Genomic DNA, 20304 nt, shown 5'->3' with positions numbered 1-20304 from the left:
ACAATCAAACAATCCAAAACAAAACACAACGTGTTTGTTATGGCCAGCTGTATTTATATTTGGATTTATTTTGTTGAGTTGGAATAAGTTATTTGTGGCTTGTATTATATTGTTCATTTTTTGTGTTCTTGGAGAAGTTGGTCCTGCGAATGGTGTGGTGCAGGGGTGAAAGTGGTCCGGAACGGCCCGGTACTGTGTTCCGCTAAAATATTCTGCAGTGGAACTCCGTTCCGATAAGAAAAGGGGGGAGAGAGGAGTCAGAGGACTGTTCAAAGCCTATATTATAACCTGCTATGAACCCATGTCCAACAAGAAAACAGTGACGACACATGCACTAACGTTAAATCAACATGAGTGTTAGTTTTCTCATGAAGTGCTTCTAGATCTCTCTGGTGTGTTTGTGTCAACGTGATCTATTATGTTAACTGTGTTTATTTACTGGCACTGAGTCGCATGGAGAGGTTTGGTTCTGTCTGTGGTGTGCATGAGTGCACCACTAGACTGGAGGTGTCCCTGAATCTCTAGGCCTCGTTCACATAGTAAAGGAATATGCCTTGTCGGTTCCTTCCCACAATGCTGTGCGCAAAGTGGGTGGTGTCACTGCAGACCAGAAGCTCTGCTGCTGTAGTGTAGAGTGACAGAAGACTACAATTGTTTCTACCATGATTGGCTATATCTGGTTCCTCATCTATAAAGCTCTAATTCTACATTGACAGTGTTTGGGATTAACAGCTAGACTCAATCTCTCTTGTCCTCCAGCCGTTGTAAGCTTTTTCTTTATTTTGTATTGTTTTATACTTATTTTATAATATTTGTGTATTTTGTAATATTGTGTTAAATGTTTTAGCTTTGCCTTTGATTATTAGTATTTCAGTTGTGCCTATTTTTTAATTAGCTAATATTCAGTTTTTTAAAAGTTGATTATTGTTTGAACTTGAACGTCTGTTATATTTACTAAAGTTCTATTCTGATTCATCCTTTGTAAACTCTGTTGATCACTCTGTAGACTATCTTTGGTTTGGCTTATCCAATTTGTGTTTATTCCTGTTTTTCTTAGTTTGGTGAGGTTAGTAAATTGTATTTGTATTTCTTTCTTTTGGTTAGGGGTTGATGTTAGGGGTTATTCTTTAGTCATAGTATTTGTGGCTATTGTAAATCAACACCCTGAAGCTATCACTTGAAAAAGGAGAGAGAAAAACAAACAAAATATTCAGTCTCTGCTAAAAAAAATATATAATAAAATAAATTCATCTTTTTGAAAAGCTGTTGTCCTCCTCATTATATTATACTCCTACCCTAGACAGGGTCGTAACAGTGTTATACTCTGATCAAGCTCAAAAGATGGAGGAGGAGGATGATGATGATGATGATGATTATGATGATGATGATGACAACACATGTGTATATCTGATTGTTAACATGAAACGTGTTCTTAACCCTTTTAAGGGGAGTTCACTAGTAAAGACCACACCATCAAACAGAGACACACTTGGGTTGTATTTATTAAAATGTATTTGGAGAACATGGAGGCATGGAAATACGTTTGGAGGTAGAATGGGGAAAAGAAGAGGCCAGGGAGGTGCCTCGGGACAGGAAGGTGGCAACAACACCTGCTAAGTAAAGCGGCGACAACGCTTTGGTTAGGTGACAGGAAGGTGGCAACAACACCTGCTAAGTAAAGCGGCGACAACGCTTTGGTTAGGTGACAGGAAGGTCGGCGAGCACCTTGGCTTAGTCGAGGGGAAGGCGGAACGCCTTTGCTTAGACGAGGGGAAGGCGGAACGCCTTTGCTTGGGTGACAGGGAGAAGGCGGAAAAGCCTTTGCTTAGGTGACAGGACGGCGGCGGAACGCCGTGACTGTAGTGAGTGAATGGTTGCTGTTGTGGATGGGGGGATTGGCCGGGTTGGAGAGGAGTGAATGGTTTGATGGATGGTGGAATGAACCCAGTGAGTTAACGGGAGGGATTGTGATGTTTTAGCGAGGACGGGCATTGCTGAGTGGAGCGGAGAAGGCGGGGGGGGCTGAGTGCTCGGGGCACGAGCCCTGGGTAGTTTGGCTCTGGGGCTCTGGACAGCCTGTGTCTGGACGGCTTGTCTCTGGACAGCTTATGGCTGGGCCCGAACAGAGTCCCCCCTTTTGGAACTGGTATCTGTGGAAGGATGCAAATGAATGTTAGTTATCTGAGAAGGATGCGTGAGAAGGTTAGTTACTGTAGATAGGGAGGAGAATGGGGTGGAGGCGGGATGCGAGAAACTGAGCAGGGAAGTGCTGTGAGCACGGCCAGGTTTAAATACAGCGCTTGATTAACCTGGTAGGAGGAGATAAGGGAGGAGGTGTTATCAGTTAGACCTGTAGCAAGCGAGGTGGGGAGGAGAAAGCAGGTTAGATTGGAGATGATTAGGGAAGAGAGAAGGTGGTTATCCGGTGTGGTCTATTCTCCTGAACCTTTGTTGTTCCAACATCATTTCACTAGTAAAGACCACACCATCAAACAGAGACACACTTGGGTTGTATTTATTAAAATGTATTTGGAGAACATGGAGGCATGGAAATACGTTTGGAGGTAGAATGGGGAAAAGAAGAGGCCAGGGAGGTGCCTCGGGACAGGAAGGTGGCAACAACACCTGCTAAGTAAAGCGGCGACAACGCTTTGGTTAGGTGACAGGAAGGTGGCAATAACACCTGCTAAGTAAAGCGGCGACAACGCTTTGGTTAGGTGACAGGAAGGTCGGCGAGCGCCTTGGCTTAGTCGAGGGGAAGGCGGAACGCCTTTGCTTAGACGAGGGGAAGGCGGAACGCCTTTGCTTGGGTGACAGGGAGAAGGCGGAAAAGCCTTTGCTTAGGTGACAGGACGGCGGCGGAACGCCGTGACTGTAGTGAGTGAATGGTTGCTGTTGTGGATGGGGGGATTGGCCGGGTTGGAGAGGAGTGAATGGTTTGATGGATGGTGGAATGAACCCAGTGAGTTAACGGGAGGGATTGTGATGTTTTAGCGAGGACGGGCATTGCTGAGTGGAGCGGAGAAGGCGGGGGGGGCTGAGTGCTCGGGGCACGAGCCCTGGGTAGTTTGGCTCTGGGGCTCTGGACAGCCTGTGTCTGGACGGCTTGTCTCTGGACAGCTTATGGCTGGGCCCGAACAGAGTCCCCAAAAAGGAGCCGTGATTTATGGACGAGCACTGAGTGAGCTTGGCGGAGGTCGTGGGCATTAGAGCGAATGTACGTGTGAATGGGGAGTGAGGAGGAACTGCCTTGTTAATTATCTCTACGGTGGTTTGGTTGACTGAGTGGATGAGGACAGAGCGGCTGGTCCATTCTGAACCCCAAGGGAAGCCGCTACAATGAATAGTGCTCCGTTCGTCGGCTGCTTAAGGGTTTTGGTGGGGTTGTGTGGGGGCATGCGACAAGGGAATGGGCTCCGCCGCAAGAGGAGCACACGTGCAACAATTTACATGCGGACGATTTACAGCCCTGGTCATTAAAATTGTTGCACAGCATTTTTGACCCGACGAAGAGCACGGGGCGGCCTCGACGGTCCCTGTCCTGGGAGGAGGCTGGGGAGGTGGTGGGACTTTGGGTTGGGGACCTAGCTGGGGGGGTCATGGGCTGTGGGAATTGTGTGTGGGTCTGTGGTACCTGGTGGGACGATGGCCGGGTGGATGAAGTGGGGGCTGTGGGGCGGGAGGTGGCGAGGACGCAAGCTGAGGTGGGGTGGGCCGGGCAGCTGCACAGTTCGCAGGCGACGGCAGTTCTGCCGGCAAAGAGCCGGCAGTACATCTCGGAGTCCAGTGCGCCCCAGTAGGTCAGCTGGTTTGACTGCTGGAGTCGAGCTGCCGCCGTCGCTGCGAACTGCCTGTGGTAGTGATAAAAGAGGGCCCCCGGGAAGCGTAAGGCTAGGTCGATGATTATCTGCAAATAATCATTCAGCTCCTGCCTGCGGTGGGGGAAAACGGAACAAATGACGTTCCGGTAGAGGGAGAAAGCCAGGGCAAACTCTGTGGGGGAGAGAATGGTGGGGTTAGAGGAGGAATTGAGATCGCGGAGGGTGATGGACACCCCTCCGCAGTCTACGGTCCTGGCCTGGTGGGAAAAAGCAGAGGGTTTGATTAGTGCGGCTAAATCCACGTCCATACCCTGGAGGATCTGGTGGCGAAGGGTGTTTGACACCGGCATCGGGTTGGCGGAGATGGCCGACGGGGGTACGGGTACAGGCAGGGCTGTGGAGAGAGAATATGTGAATTGAGGTATGGGGGTGTGGACTTGAGCCTGGGCTATGGGTTGGTAGAATGGCTGGGAAGGGAGGGGCAGAGCAGACTGCGTGGGTATGGGAGGAAAGGTGGCTTGGTTATACGTGGAGGGGAGGGGGAGGGGCATTTGGACCTGGGCTTGGTTATACATGGATGGGAGGGGGAGGGGCATTTGGATCTGTGGGTTGAGGTGGGCGGCCTGGTTGGCCGTGGCAGGAAGGCGGAGGATGGGAAATGGAGCCTGTGGTAGGGTGTGTGGGAGCTGATTGGCCGTGGGGGGGGGAGGGGGGGTTGTTTGGCCCTGTGTGGATTGTATCATTGCTTGGTTGTGAGAGGGGGGGGGTGGGGGGGGGGCTGTTTGGCCCTGTGTGGGTTGAAACATTGTTTGGTTGTGAGAGGGGTGGGGGGGTGCTAGAATTTGATTAGGTGGGATGAGGGTTTGATTAGCCTGGGGTGGGATGGTGGATGATTGGCCAGGGTTTTGTGCATACAAAGCAAGCAAGTGAAGCAGTGGATTGGCATATGTGGATGGTGATGGTGGAATCACTGTAGTAGTTACTGATGGGGTGGCGATAGTAGTGGCTGTGGTGGTAACAATGGGGGAGGACACGCGAGCTGGGGTGGTTTTACGAGCGCGTTTTCTGGGAGGGGGGGGGGGGGGGGGAGGGGGAGTGTGTCGTGACTGGGATTCCCCGGGGCTTCCCTCTGACGCGCCTCTAGGTCCCGCATCATCATTGCGCGACGGACCAGGCGTGGAGGGGCAACACATAGCCGTACAAAACAATTCATAAAGGACGGGCTTAGATGCGGTACGGGGAAATACTATGTTACAGCTAGTCAGGGCATTCTGTAAGCCACGTACGGTCCAATCATTAATGGCTAGTGGAGGATTGACTGACCTGGAGCGTGGCACGGAGGTGGCAGATCGTGTGCTTGAGTAGGGGCCGGTGCCGGCGGTGGCAACGGGGCTGTGGGTGGAGTGCTGGGAAGCCGGTGGTGGCGGTGGCGTGGTTGTGGCGGCGGTGACGTTTCTCTGCCTGTCCAAAACCTGCCTGCGATCTGCCGTGGGGGGGATCTCGTCTTCTGAGGCGAGCAGGTCCATGGGTTCTTCCATGCTTATGGAGAACGACGATGGTGTCAATGAGACGAGTAGACTTCACTATTTAGACGCGAAGTTATACTTGTTTGTGAGCAAGTTGTCTGTTTGTTTAATCGTAGATTTGTACGTGTGTACTTTGTCTTTCTAGACGCGATTTGTACAAGTGTCTGTTTAGACGCGAGTTTGTACTTGTTGCGAGTCCCTCTGCATGCGAGAAACTGAGCAGGGAAGTGCTGTGAGCACGGCCAGGTTTAAATACAGCGCTTGATTAACCTGGTAGGAGGAGATAAGGGAGGAGGTGTTATCAGTTAGACCTGTAGCAAGCGAGGTGGGGAGGAGAAAGCAGGTTAGATTGGAGATGATTAGGGAAGAGAGAAGGTGGTTATCCGGTGTGGTCTATTCTCCTGAACCTTTGTTGTTCCAACATCATACATGGCAGGGGAAAACCTGTAAAAATTCAACATTTAATTTCAAACTAATGCAAAATAAACGTTCAAAATACACATAGAGATTTTTACAGAAGGGTTTGTTGAGATATCATTCATAGCCTGATTTACATCACATTTTATAACCTAAAACATGGCAATTTTTTTATGCCTGTTGACATTATTTTATGATTTATGGAGTGATAAAAAGAGATATCTAAAATCCCCTCTGTAATTTCTTTTGTCTCTAATATGTCAAGAAAAGAAAACGATAGTTTTGAACCTGGCATTATCCAATCTTCAGATTTATGTACCTGAAAAGTATGCAAATTGGGCATTATTAGCGCATATAATGCCTAATTTGCATATCCAAACATATAATTTCAGAAAATGTGTAATTAAAAAAAATCTTAGTCTTGATGTAAGTAATCAACTGTAAAGGTTTCATTGTGGCAGCTATTAGTTTTTTTTTTTACCCTATTCACCTGTAGTGTCTCGCCTTATCACATCCTTTTTGACATTGTAACACGAGGCCCCCATCATTTACATCTGCAAAGTAACTAGTAACTAAAGTTTTCAAATAAATATAGTGGAGTACAAGTACAATATTTGGATGGGGTAGAAGTGGAGTAGAAGTAAAAGTATTGGGAATTGGAAATACTCAAGCAAAGTAAAAATGCCTAAAAAGTGTACTTAAGTACAGTACTTAAAGTGATCCCTGACTAATACGACAAATATGCCTTAAAGGAGTAGTTCACCCCCAAAATGACTTCTATGGATTAGTCACGCCATGGAGACTAGAGTTCAATAATATTTTTGGGTTTTTGTCGCATTCCTAAGACAAAAATGTGATAACAATACATTTACCCCCATTTGTTCCGGATGGTGACCCGTTTCGAAACGGGTCACCATCCGGAATCAATGGGGGTAAATTTACTTGAATCAAATTTCTGTCTTAGGAATGTGACAAAAACCAATAAAATATTATTGAACTCTAGTCTCCATGGCGTGACTAATCAATAGAAAAAAAGTCATTTTGGGGGTGAACTACTCCTTTAATACATTATAATTGTCCTCTATAACTACAATGTAAAATTAAAAACCCCTTAAATATTTTATTTCTTCTAAAAATAGCTAATCTTTCACTCAGTAGGGGAAATGCCTGTCGCAAGTTGATGATGTCATAAATGTTATGTGTCATTTTTATGGCATGCATGTGCAAAAAAACAAAACACAAACACATTTGAAATATTGATTTGATGCTCATATTAACCATAGGAAGTATTAAGTTTGTTTTTATTTTCACATGCATGCCATAAATTCCATAGGGATAGATCACACTTGGCAGTTGGCATTTCCCCTATTGAGTGAAAGATTAGCTATTTCTAGAAGAAATAAAATAATTGAGGTGTTTTTAATTTTACATTGTAGTTATAGAGGACAATTATAATGTATTAAGGCATATTTGTCGTATTAGTCAGGGATCACTTTAAGTAAATATACTTAGTTACTTAGCACCACTGGGAGGCATTGATATTTTGATGTCATTATATCAGTGTATTTCAATTGGGCCTTTTGACTCAAACCAAAAATACACAGGGAGGACATACTTGCATATTATAACCACACCTGGGAGTTGATTAGAGTAATGTTAACTCCATAGACACATACAAAACAGAACAAGTACAAAACTATGGCACCACCTCTTAAACAATATGTGCTATTATTGCTACAGACACATGATGGCGCCGTTGTACACTTGATGCAGTTATGGCTTCATGGCCTTTTCAGTAGACCTTATCCAACATGGCAGCCTCATTGCAGCCTCAATTTACAGCTAAAATAGGCAGCATAGGGCAGTATGGAGTCAGTAATAAGGGAACATAACCACCAACACAGCATATGAGTAGCACGGCTTGGGTGCGGCAAGTTGTGCTACAAGTACTGGGAGCTGATGGTAGGTGTGGCGCTCCACCTCAGCAATCCATCTCACAGAGGTTTAGCACATTGTAACGGGGACACACTCCTGTGTGTTATCGGCTGATACTGACAATAAGCCACTCCCGACCTACTCGTAAGTCAAGTGGATGGCAGTGTTCACACGACTATATATATATACTATATATATATATATATATATATATATATATATATATATCGTTGTTGTCGTGCGGAAACCTCGTATCTCCAAGTTTCAAATTTGTACGTTCTTTCGCAAAGTAAAGCCCTGCTTCATAATACAAGGCCGTCGCACAAAAGTAGTGAAAACAGCAGATCTACAAGCACACAACGCCTCGCACTGCGAGGCGTTGTGTGCTTGTAGATCGGCTGTTTTCACTAATTGAAATCATTTTTAAAATGATAAATGCAAAACGAACGGTTTTGGACATACACGTTTTCCACCCGACAACGACGATATGTATTTTAAATACAATGGTGAACGATATAGTTGTAGTTATCATTCCCGGTGGGAATGGCACTTAAGCAGGCATGCAATCTTGAAGCTTTTTGGCGACTCTGGGGTCTCAGAGAAAGAAATACCATTAAATGGGGGTCCGTAGCCTAATGCATGTCAAAATCGGGGTCCTTGAAATTAAAATGGTTGAGAATCACTGCAAGAGCGGTAAACATCTTTTCAAAAGGGGGCCTGCGGGCTAATAAGTGTAAATTTGGCATGTAATATTTGACATGAAACAGTTTGAGATTTAAAGGAGTAGTTCACCCCCAAAATGACTTTTTTTCTATTGATTAGTCACGCCATGGAGAGTAGAGTTCAATAATATTTTTTGGTTTTTGTCACATTCGTATGACAAAAATTTGATTTGAGTAAATTTACCCCCAATGATTCCGGATGGGGACCCGTTTCGAAATGAGTCCCCATCCGGAACGAATGGGGGTACATTTATTGTTATCACATTTTTGTCTTAGGAATGTGACAAAAACCTAAAAATATTATTGAACTCTAGTCTCCATGGCGTGACTAATCAATAGAAAAAAAAGTCATTTTGGGGGTGAACCACTCCTTTAAGGTTAATGTTGACAATTTTAATGTTAAACAACAGTGACATCATTATTCAGGTACAAGTATTTTCAGCAGTGGGAGCATAGTTTTTTGCTTGATGGTAGATGTGGAGGCGGTCATTTTAAAAGTTACATTTAGGAATAAATTAGCAATATTTTTTGTATGATCTCATCAGGGAATTAATGTTATTTTTCTCAATACTGAGAGTATATTTGTCAAATTAATTGCCATGATATGTGGACATTTCTGTGTCAGTCCTTGTGCCTTTTATGCCCATATATGGAGATCCCTGTTGTCATCAATATTAAGCACGTATCTAAGAATTTGCATATACTGTAAGGACATACTGTGTCAGTCCCATGTGGTCTATGATGTCAGACATGATCAGTCATCTCCATATTTGGGAAAAGTTACATTTTAAATTAAAGTCAATGGAGAAAATGAATTCACGAATAAATTGATATACGGTAAATGAAACTATATAAACTCTCTTAGCAAAATGCACCCCTACGTGTCCCGATGAAGCCGGTCGATTTGACATATGGCCAGGGGTGCACATAACTGGTGCCCAAGTGTGCATGCGTCGAAATGCATGCTGCGCGGCAGATCAGAAGCAGGGAGGCATGATCGCATGGTACCATACTGTGAGTCTTTCAATCGTTCTATTGTCAAGTTGCTTAGCTTTTATTCGCGGAAGAGCGGTGCAAAAAGAATGGCACAACTACAGAAACTGTGTGATGAGAATGGCATTGCCTGTGTTAAGCTAGGAAAGTTTCACACATTAGATGGTCTGCATGGAGACAGGATACTCTCTTGAAAATATGACAACTATTACCAGCCATTAATATTGAACTGGCTACAAGTGATGACGGTGTCCTGAATACATGTCTGCACACAGCGTTTTCAATGTTTCTTAGCCAACATGCTTGACACTGGGAAAATCTTGCGGTTCCTGTCCCTCAAGTTCCAGCAAGATAAGCTGACTATTGGTGAATGCCAAGATGAGCTCATGGTAGCTAATTGGACAGTTGACACTTCTGCTTGACAGTGATGGTACAGGAAAGAGACTGTTGCAGATGTGGATGATGACAGGAACCAGATTAATGTGCTGAGAGGTCCAATTCGGAGGTTTGAAACCAGATATGAATCCTCAAGTTGTTTTTTGACCCTTCAACTTCACGCCTCAGCAAATGAAAGACCTCTACAGTTTTGGCAACACCACACTTGGTGACATCCTCCAGAATTATGAGGCAGGCCAGCATGTCTGTTGAAAGAGACTCCACTCTTTAAGAGAATGTATGCGTTTGAAGCAATCAGCAAAACATTGGCAGCCTCCTCTGTGTCTGACTTGGTCAACATAGCGAAGACGAGCAACCCAGAGACTTACTCCAACATTTTTGGAAAGTAATTATGTTGTCCCTTACACTGCCTTTGAGCAGTGCTGCATGTGAGAGAGGATGTAAAATAAAAGTACAGATCCTGTCAGTCAGACTCTCGCCTCTCAGCCCTGATGCACATCCACCTGTCTAAAATGACAACAGAGACATTTGACCCAAAGCCAGCTGTTGAATTGTGGATGAAAACAGCTGATCACGGGGAGAGTAGACCTACATCCTCTACCATGGTTGCTACAAGCTGGACATCATCATCACTAGTGCTTCAGTGTTTACAGAAGACATTCTGTGCTTTAAGACATGTCAGTTGATTTTTTTTTTGTTTTGTTTACAGAACAGACATACAGTCACAGTGTTTAAAGAAATGTCAGTTGATTTTAATGTTTAAGAACAGACTTTCATGCTTAAAGCGCAGTCATTTGATCTTTCATGTTTCTTTTGTTTTGCATACACCCACACCATACTTTGCAGTTTGCACACATCCACTCACCTACACTACTGATTCTGCAGACTAACACACACACCATCATTTGTTAATTCATCTTTATATGTATGAATAACTGTCGTTTTGCTGTAAGTTATCCATGCATCCCTCTTTTATCCATCCTGTTGGATCCAAGCCCAACGTTATGCCCAGTACGGTTATGCACACAGGTGGGACTGACGGACCTCAAAGTCAACACACACAGCAGCGGTGCCTGGAGTGTTGCTCAGATAAGCCATTGTCCATTTGATATTCCCATCCCATATATGGACATCAGTTGTCCAGAACCACCGATCCAAACAATATGCCCATATATGTGCATATACTGAAGGCATCAGGGATCTTTATGGGCATAAAAGAAACACAGACCGACAGACAGGTACAGCAGGTATGGGCATCTGACATTCTCAATGTGCATTGTAGATCTGACTGATATGGCCATATACAGAACTAGGTTGTTCGCAGTGGCGTCACGCTGGGGGGGGGAAGTGCAACAGACTTACAAGGGCCCCAAGGTGGGGGGGGGCCCTCAAAAAGCCTGGATTGAGACCAATTTGCTTTGTATTTCGCACTTCCGAAGTAAATGGAAAGCAGTCTTTTCATTGGCTCCACGAAAGCCAGCTGATTCCTCGCAGCTAAAAATAAATTCCACACATGCGATGACTGATGACTGAAGAAACGCCAGAATAGCGAGTTTCGTTTGCAGTTGCAAAAAAGTCATGCCTTGGTACACAAAAGTGAAATCAGGCTCTCAGAAGAGAAAAGGCAGAGAAAGAAAGCAGAAAGGGTGAGCATCTAGTGACTGAGTCTGAGTGAACAAACACTAAACTGACTAAAGCCATAATGTATACTGTACATTGTCGGTGCACTGAAAATAGCCGATCTACAAGCTCACAAAACAGCATGGTCTGACTCAGTCATGCGACGCGTTGTGAGCTTGTAGATCTGCTACTTTTTCCTGCACTTTACACCATTGTCGATCGCAAAAAGCCGATCGCAAAAAGAATTGCCCTCCATTGGATCCCATTAATTTTCCCCTTTCGTTTTCTAACCTTAATTAACATTTTTATGAATACTGTATGGTTCCTATCGCTAGTTAAAAATTGCCTTTCAATCACCATCATATTCGTTTTGTCGAAATGTGGTCCAATGTATTTTAAAATAAATTATAAAGTTGCGGGGGGGCGTGGCCAACTAAACTGATACCAGCCGGCTGTGTTCTTCTTCGTGTGCTGTATTTCGGGAGGCTCCGACCACATTCTCCCATGTATCCTTGCGTTGCACGTGACCGTTGGCAGCCAATAGCATCTCTGATGCCTTTACAATTCTATGATGGCGACACCCATTCCAAGGGGTAGAAAGAGCCATTTGCGCTGCATAGAAACCAATGGCTTCGCTTCGTCCATATTTTTCTACAGTCTATGGTTTGTTTACTACAGTAAAACTAAAAGAGTGAAAAAAACATTAAAACAGAACAGTATAAAATATAAACAATTGAATAAGGAAATGTAAAACAAAACATAGTATCCTGCCTGAATAATAATTATGTGAGTGTTTGGAAATTAAAACATATTTTCATTATGTTCTGATCAGTCATCAATGCACGGTAGCAACCACGCATTGATGACTGATCATTCAAAATACAATGAAAATATGTTCAAATTTGCTGCTGCCACTGTTCCAGAAGTTTGTCTTTTTTTTACTTGCAGGCAGGACACTTTTTTTTTGCATTTCCTTCATTCACTTTTTTTATTTTATTTATTATACAATTTTATGTGTGGCACGAGGCGAAGCCGAGTGCCAAACAACCCTGAAACAGTGGTAAATCGGCCAACAACCCACGACCCTCGAATGGTAAATTGCTTTTCTACCACTTCTACCATATAAATGAAAGAAAACACAGTTGTAACTTGCAAGATCTTGGAAATGTTACAACTGCAACACAACAGTGGGCGGGGTCCATGAGCCAACTCAAGTTTGTTGATGAAGAACATTCATAGGGGCCCACAGTGAATCCTTGTACCCAGGGCCCAGAATTTGTTGTGACACCCCTGATTGTCAGACCGCTATTAATACAGCCTTCAATTACTGCCTGATTGTGCGTCAATCAGACATATTGTCATTTTAAGTGTTGTGCCTCATATGTGTTCAATTCAGTTTGTTTTGGGATGACTATTCTCAGGGTTGGTCCATGAACAGCGTTTGTGCCAAGATTCATGAGGATTTGATCATGGTGTGCCTACAAGAACGTGTGGGCCATGCATTCACAACTCGCATCGTTCCCGCTGGCCAACGGGCACGGTCCATGAAGAATGAAATAAAAAAGAAAGATGCAATTGGGAATTGCGATTGTGGTTGCTGACGGTTGCTGACTATTCTACAGTAAGCTAACTGTCATGTGAAGCTCCACCAATTGATTCCCTATTGATTCACACTCCCATTGATTCCCCATTGGTTCCCACTCCCATTGATTCCCTATTGATTCCCACTCCCATTGATTCACTATACCCTATAGGAGTCAATAAACAGTCTATAAATGTCTATAAACAGTCTATAAACGATTACCCTATAAGTCTATACAGTTTCCTTAGAACTATAATGTGTTGCCCTGTCAGGCAACCACACTAACTAGACCTTTGCCCGTTGGGTACTCGTGAACAATGCAAATAGTGAATGCATATCCCACCCTGTTATGATCTCTGTATCTGCCTGCTTGCCTGCCTGCCTGCCTGCCTGCCTGCCTGCCTGCCTGGGTCCCTTTTATATATATGGAGATCTCTATATCTATGCCCTTGTCCCTTTTATGCCCATATATGGAGATCTCTATATCTCCCTGCCCTTGTCCCTTTTATGTCCATATATGGAGATGCCCACATAAGGGCACGTCGGGGGGATCGTCCCTTTTATGCCCATATATGGAGATCTCTATATCTACATGCCCTTGTCCCTTTTATCTCCATAAATGGAGATGCCCACATATGGGCACGTTGGGGAGGAAAGTCGGTTATGAAAAGTCCTTGTGCACTGGTAAATGTCGGCTGAGGACTTTGCCCAATCAAGCCGGGGCTGCAGTTAGTTACCATGGCAATCGATTGGCTCATTCGGGCCACGGCCAGAGACATTTCTGGCACTTCTGGACAACCTTCTATTCGACCAACTCAACGCTGGGCATGGCACTCCCTCGGGTCAGAGCCTTGTATTAGAGAGTTCTGCCAATGTGGGGTCAGAAACAGAGCCGGTCACATGGTTCATGTAACTGGAAATGTAACTTTTCCCTCATAGACTCCAATGCATTCCGTAAACTTCCCCGTTCAAGCTTTATCACTATTCGCAACTCTCCAATAGAGGGCTCTGCCTCGAGTAGACTGCAAATGGGAAGTCTATGACATCAGTTATCTCTAACGAAAAAATTACTCCATATTTGGGGAAGGTTTCTGAATGTACAACCATATATGGTCAGGCATGATGTCATCATGACAAGTCAGCTCTAAGCAGCAGTATATAAGTCCAGTGAGGGCTGCTGGTGACCAGACTTCTCGCCGGGGAAGAGCGCAGTATTTTCTCAGAGTTTCAGCCGAGAAGGCCGATATGGGAACCGACACCAAGGACCACGGGGCGAACGAGCGACGGGGCAAAGTCGCCATCGTGACAGAATCGCCGCTGGCCGACGACGTTTTCGATGACACCTACAAAGAAAGGCCGGGCCCGAAGCCGCCGGTGAAGCTGGTGTGGAGAAACATCATCTTGATGTCCGCCTTGCACGCGGCGGCGCTTTACGGCCTGTGGTATGTCCCTTCCGCCAAGGCCTTGACCCTCGCCTGGACCGCACTGTGCTTCGTGGTCAGCGGCCTGGGCATCACGGCCGGCGCCCACCGGCTCTGGAGCCACCGCTCCTACAAGGCGTCCTTCCCCCTGCGGGTGTTCCTCGCTCTCGCCAACTCCATGGCCTTCCAGAACGACATCTACGAGTGGTGCCGCGACCACCGCGTCCACCACAAGTACTCGGAGACGGACGCCGACCCCCACAACGCCACGCGGGGCTTCTTCTTCGCCCACGTCGGCTGGCTGCTGGTGCGCAAGCACCCCGACGTCGTGGAGAAGGGCCGCAAGCTGAGCTTCGCCGACCTCGAGGCCGACGCCGTGGTCATGTTCCAGAGGCGGCACTACGGGCTCTCCGTGCTGACCATGTGCTTCCTGGTGCCCGCGCTGGTGCCCGTGTGCCTGTGGGGCGAGTCCCTGGCGGTGGCCTATTTCGTCCCGGCGCTCCTGAGGTACGCGCTGGTGCTCAACGCCACCTGGCTGGTCAACAGCGCGGCCCACATGTGGGGCAACCGGCCGTACGACCACACCATCAACCCCAGGGAGAACTACTGGGTGGCGCTCGGCGCTGCCGGGGAGGGCTTCCACAACTACCACCACACCTTCCCCTACGACTACTCCACCAGCGAGTTCGGCTACAGGCTGAACCTCACCACCGCCTTCGTGGACCTCATGTGCTTCCTGGGCCTGGCCTCCCACCGGAAACGCGTGTCCCAGGAGCAGATCCGCGCCCGGGCCAAGAGGAGCGGCGACGGGAGCCACAAGAGCTGCTCGGCGGCTGCTGCTTCCGACTAAAAGAAAATACTGACAAGAGCGGGCGCTCGGGTAATGCAGTGGTAACATGCCTGCCCACTACCATGGAGTCTGGGGGTTCGAACCCGCCGTGGACCCTTTGCCGAGCGTCTGTATGAACACAATTGGAACGTGTTCGGGGAGGGTGATATTTGTCACTGCATGCCTGTCAGCAGGGAGCGTTGGGTGGGAGGAGGACGGAGGCCCTACGTACTCCCGGTGGGGGCTCCTCACTGGAAGGTGAGTCAGTAGGATACAACAGCGGTGACAACACTCAGAAATGTGGGTGGGGGAGGAATTAATTGTCAAAACGACTTAATTGGGAAGAAAAAAGAAAAGAAAAGAAAAGAAGAAAAGAAAAGTAAAAGAAAAGAAAAGAAAAAAAATATGGCAATGACAGCAGTTGGGTAAGGCAGTGTGAGGGAGTAGCGATCTTAGCCTCGCGTAGCCAGATTATATCTATACATATACTGTATATCATGAGTCTAGTACTTCTATATGGAAGATTGTTTTCCAAGGGGCGGGTTAAAAATGGCTCTGGAAATGGCTTTATTTGTTTGCACCGTCTGATTCCCTTCATTGGCTCCAAGTGGGTCTTCAAAGCCCTTTATTTTTGTAACGACATCAGTACTATATTAACTAGAAAGATACAATTGGAAATTGCAAGTGTGGTTGCAGTGACGCGAGTCACACTTGCAAATTAATTCTGTCTTTCCATTTGAATTTTCCCCATCCAAGTCAATGGGGAAAATTAATTCACTAATACATTAATGGCCATACGTATTATGGAGATCTCTGTGTCAGTCATTGTCAGTGTTATGCCCATATATGGATATTCCTGATGTCATCAATATTAAGCCCATATATTGTTATGCCCAAATATGGACATATTGTGTCAGTCTCAGGTGGTCTATGACGTCAGTAAATATGGAGATGTACCGGTATATTAATTAAACCAAGGGTCTTCAACAGGGGGTCTGGGACCCCTAGGGGGTCCTCAGAGTTACTACAGGGGTCCTCCAAATCTGTGTGTGATAGAAACCTTTTTCTCTTTTTTTGAAGCGGTGGAAACCGCTTCCAATGAATGGCTTTGTGTGTATCACGCCCATATATGGTGATCTCAGTCCAGAATGAACAGGGTTTTTCAAAAACAGAATGTCCGTTACCTTATGTCCATATATGGTCACTCCAGGCCAGAATGAACAGGTTTTTCCTGTCCCGTACGTGTAAAATATCAGTCCAGAATGAATAGGCTTTTTCAAAAAGCAAAATGTGTGTCCCATGTCCATATATGGTCATTTCAGTTCAGAATGAATAGGCTTTATATGTCCTGTACATCTAGAATATGTGTGTGGTGTCCCTCCCGGTCAGATGAATGGATACTTTGAGGATTGGTCAAGCTTCACATGATAATTTGGCCTTCAGGGTTTATCTGTCTTATTTAAACACTTTATATTTATTTATGTATTTATTTAATTACAAATTCTTATTTTAATGTATATGTTTTAATCTATTTTGTTTTTTAAACCTATTATACCAACTGTCATACCAGCTCTCCAAATACATTCAGAATAGAAGTTTTATCTGTCCACCGCTTCAATTCGAACCGAGGTTTGATTTTTATATTAACCACTTGAATCCTATAGCATCCATATTCGGAGAACTTTAGCCAAAAATAGCAGATCTACAACGCCTCGAGCTTGTAGATCGGCTATTTTCGGCAAAGCAGTTTGGTGTTGAGGGGAAAAAGAGCAGACTAAGTACAGAGTGAAATATCAAGTAATGTATTGACGGTTCAAGTGGTTAAATACGTAGCTGAAAAGAATCCAAAATACAATGCTGATTGTGCAGTCAAACAATGAAACTATATGGAATCTATGAAAAAGTTGTGGGGGTCCCTGCTTCTGAAGACCCCTGAATTAAACTATATTATATATATATATATATATATATATATATATATATATATATATATATATATATATATATATATATCTTATATCTTAGGAAAATGCACCCCTTTCATGTCCCGATGTAGGTCTATTTGGCCAAGTGCGTGCCACCAAAACTGTGGGAGGAGTAGCTTGGCAAAATAAAAATGATCTGGAAAGATGGAAATAAAGTCGGAACAAGCACTATTGTGTGGTCGCCCTGCAGGGGCAACCACACTAATCAGGCAGAAGAAAGCCGCCGTGGCATGACAAGGGAGCAGAAGTCGATAGCCGAATCGTACACCATTCCAACCCAGTTCAGATTGAGATTGACTTTGAAACACTCAAGCTGTTGACACTGTGTGCACTTGAGCGATACATCAACCAGTGGTGGAAAAAGTACTCGCATATTTTACTAGATCATGTGGGCACCTGGACAACTGGGCATCAAAACCATCTGGGCACTAGGGACATGTGGGCACCAAAACCATCTGGGCACTAGGGACATGTGGGCACCTGTACGAGTGGGAACTTGGACAACCTGGGCAATAAAACCATCTGGGCACTAAGGACATGTGGGCACCTGGACAACTGGGCACCAAAACCATCTGGGCACTAGGGACATGTGGGCACCTGGACAACTGGGCACCAAAACCATCTGGGCACTAGGGACATGTGGGCACCTGTACGAGTGGGAACTTGGACAACTGCTGGGCAATAAAACCATCTGGGCACTAAGGGCATGTATCACTTCAAAGAACTGGTTCGCTCAACTCGTAGAATTACCGTGTTTCTAGGTCTCTTGGGTGCGGAATTCGGGTATAAGAAGCAACCCACACTCACGTTTTCATTAAGAGTCTTTTTTAATAGTTGAACAGCAGCAGCAGTAGTCAGGACAGGAAGGGCACTAAGGGCATGTGGCCACTAAGGACATGTGGGCACAAGGGACATGTGGACACCTTGACAACTGGACACGGCACATGAATTAGTATTTGTGTTTTGAGTGGGCTCCTGGATTAAGATTGACTGACAGACACGCAGATCAGTCACATTGCCATATACAGTATACGTGGCCCGATCTCTAGATGTGAGCAGCGCGAACATATATCTAACTATTAATAGACAGATGTCTGTCCGTCTTTGGTGAGGGTTAAGTTTGAGGATTGGTCAAGTTTCACATGACATTTTGACCATCCGGACCATAAATATACGAGGCATACACAGGTAAGGGTCGCCTACGGGTAAGGACTAGTATACTAGTGAGACGCCTCAGGGTGACATGCAACCTCGCCCTAAAGGGTGAGGTCGCGCCAATTCTTGGACATATGGCCAGTGATGTACTTATATGATTTGATTTGATTTTTATTTGGATCTCTTTTAACCATCGGCTACTCTTCCAAGAGTCCAGCAAACACAAGAATACATTACATTACAGCATTCATCATACAATAATAATACAAATATGAGTTTCATCATAGGGATCGAATACAATTCCACTCACTCTTTCACACGCACATGCACACACACACACACACACACACACACACACACACACACACACACACACACACACACACACACACACACACACACACACACACACACACACACACACACACACACACTAGGCCTATGGCACCCCTAGGATGCCCATGGTGGACTCTGCATGGCAGGGGCGTCCTCCTCCCTGAGCCAGGCTTAGACCTGGCCGCATACCAAAACCAATTTATTAGAAAAACTGAAAAAAACAACAACATAATAATAGTAAATAAAAACACCAGATAAAGCATCAATAAAAAGTCATCATAGTTATCACATCTGGTTTAATTTAACAGACCAGTTACCCATATATGGAGACCCCTGCATGATAGTCAACAATGTGATGTCAGAACATGTCCATATATGGGCATTACCAAATATGGGCATTCCCAGATTGTGCGCTTAATATTGATGACATCGGGCCAGGGATCTCCATATATGGGCATAAAACGGACAAGGACGTGGTTCCCCCCTGACATCACAGAGACATCAGAGCATGATGTCAGAGCGACAAACCCATAGAACCACAGACAAGCCCATAGAATCACAGACAAACCCATAGAACCACAGACAAACCCAACCACAGACACACCCATAGAACCACAGACAAACCCATAGAACCACAGACAAACCCATAGAACCACAGTGTCAGGCGTGACAGACAGAGATACACAACTTGCGGTCACAGTAATACATATATTTTCCCAGACAGTTCCAAACGGAAATTCCCAGTAGCCTACTTTCCTTTGAAACAGAGTGTCTCTGCTTATGTTTCTCCGACAGTGTGCAAGAACTGACAGATACAGATCTCCATATATGGCCATATTGAGTTGGATCACTGCTGCAATGTAGCTGTGTACAAAGCGGGCGCAATCTCTAGACGTGAGCAGCCCAAAGGGCAGCGAACTTCTAGTAGGCTACTACTTAAACAGGGTCTCCCTCGTGGACACGTGATGAAAACTATAGGCTATTCCATTCAACGTTTTCAGGCCAAGGACCCCTTAGTTGAGAGAGAGATGAAGCAGTGACCCCCATAACTTTTTCATAGATTCCATATAGTTTCATTGTTTGACAGCACAATCAGCAATGTATTTTGGATTCTTTTCAGATACGTATTTAACCACTTGAACCGTCAATACATAACTTGATATTTCACTCTGTACTTAGTCTGCTCTTTTCCCCCTCTACACCAAACTACTTTGCCGAAAATAGCCGATCTACAAGCCCACAACGCCTCGCAGCGCGAGGCGTTGTGGGCTTGTAGATCTGCTATTTTTGGCTAAAGTTCTCAGAATATGGACGCTATAAGTGGTTAATATAAAAAAAGAGAAAAAGGTTTCTGTCACACAAAGATTTGGAGGACCCCCTGTAGTAACTCTGAGGACCCCCTAGGGGTCCCGGACCCCCTGTTGAAGACCCTTGGGCTATTCACTTTATGCATCTGGTTCATCCAATGTAATTGATGTCCATGTCAAATGAAGTAACAACATACATTAACTTGTATCTCAGATCTTGTATCTCAATGGGACGTTACGTATACCTGAATTAATTAAT

General features: G+C 45.2%; 1 protein-coding gene across 1 annotated transcript; it reads left to right on the top strand.

Annotated features, from left to right (window-relative positions):
- Positions 1-14257: 14257 nt before the first annotated feature.
- On the top strand, positions 14258-15283 carry LOC308286203 (acyl-CoA desaturase-like; the record flags this gene model as incomplete). The annotated part of the gene is made up of 1 exon (XM_080727162.1): positions 14258-15283. The coding sequence occupies one exon, from the start codon at positions 14258-14260 to the stop codon at positions 15281-15283; it is 1026 nt and encodes a 341-aa protein (XP_080583288.1).
- Positions 15284-20304: the final 5021 nt, after the last annotated feature.

This window comes from Nannobrachium achirus (genome assembly GCF_963921795.1).
Source record: "Nannobrachium achirus genome assembly, chromosome: 5".
Lineage (NCBI taxonomy): Eukaryota > Metazoa > Chordata > Actinopteri > Myctophiformes > Myctophidae > Nannobrachium > Nannobrachium achirus.
This window is presented reverse-complemented; position numbering and strand designations above follow the sequence as displayed.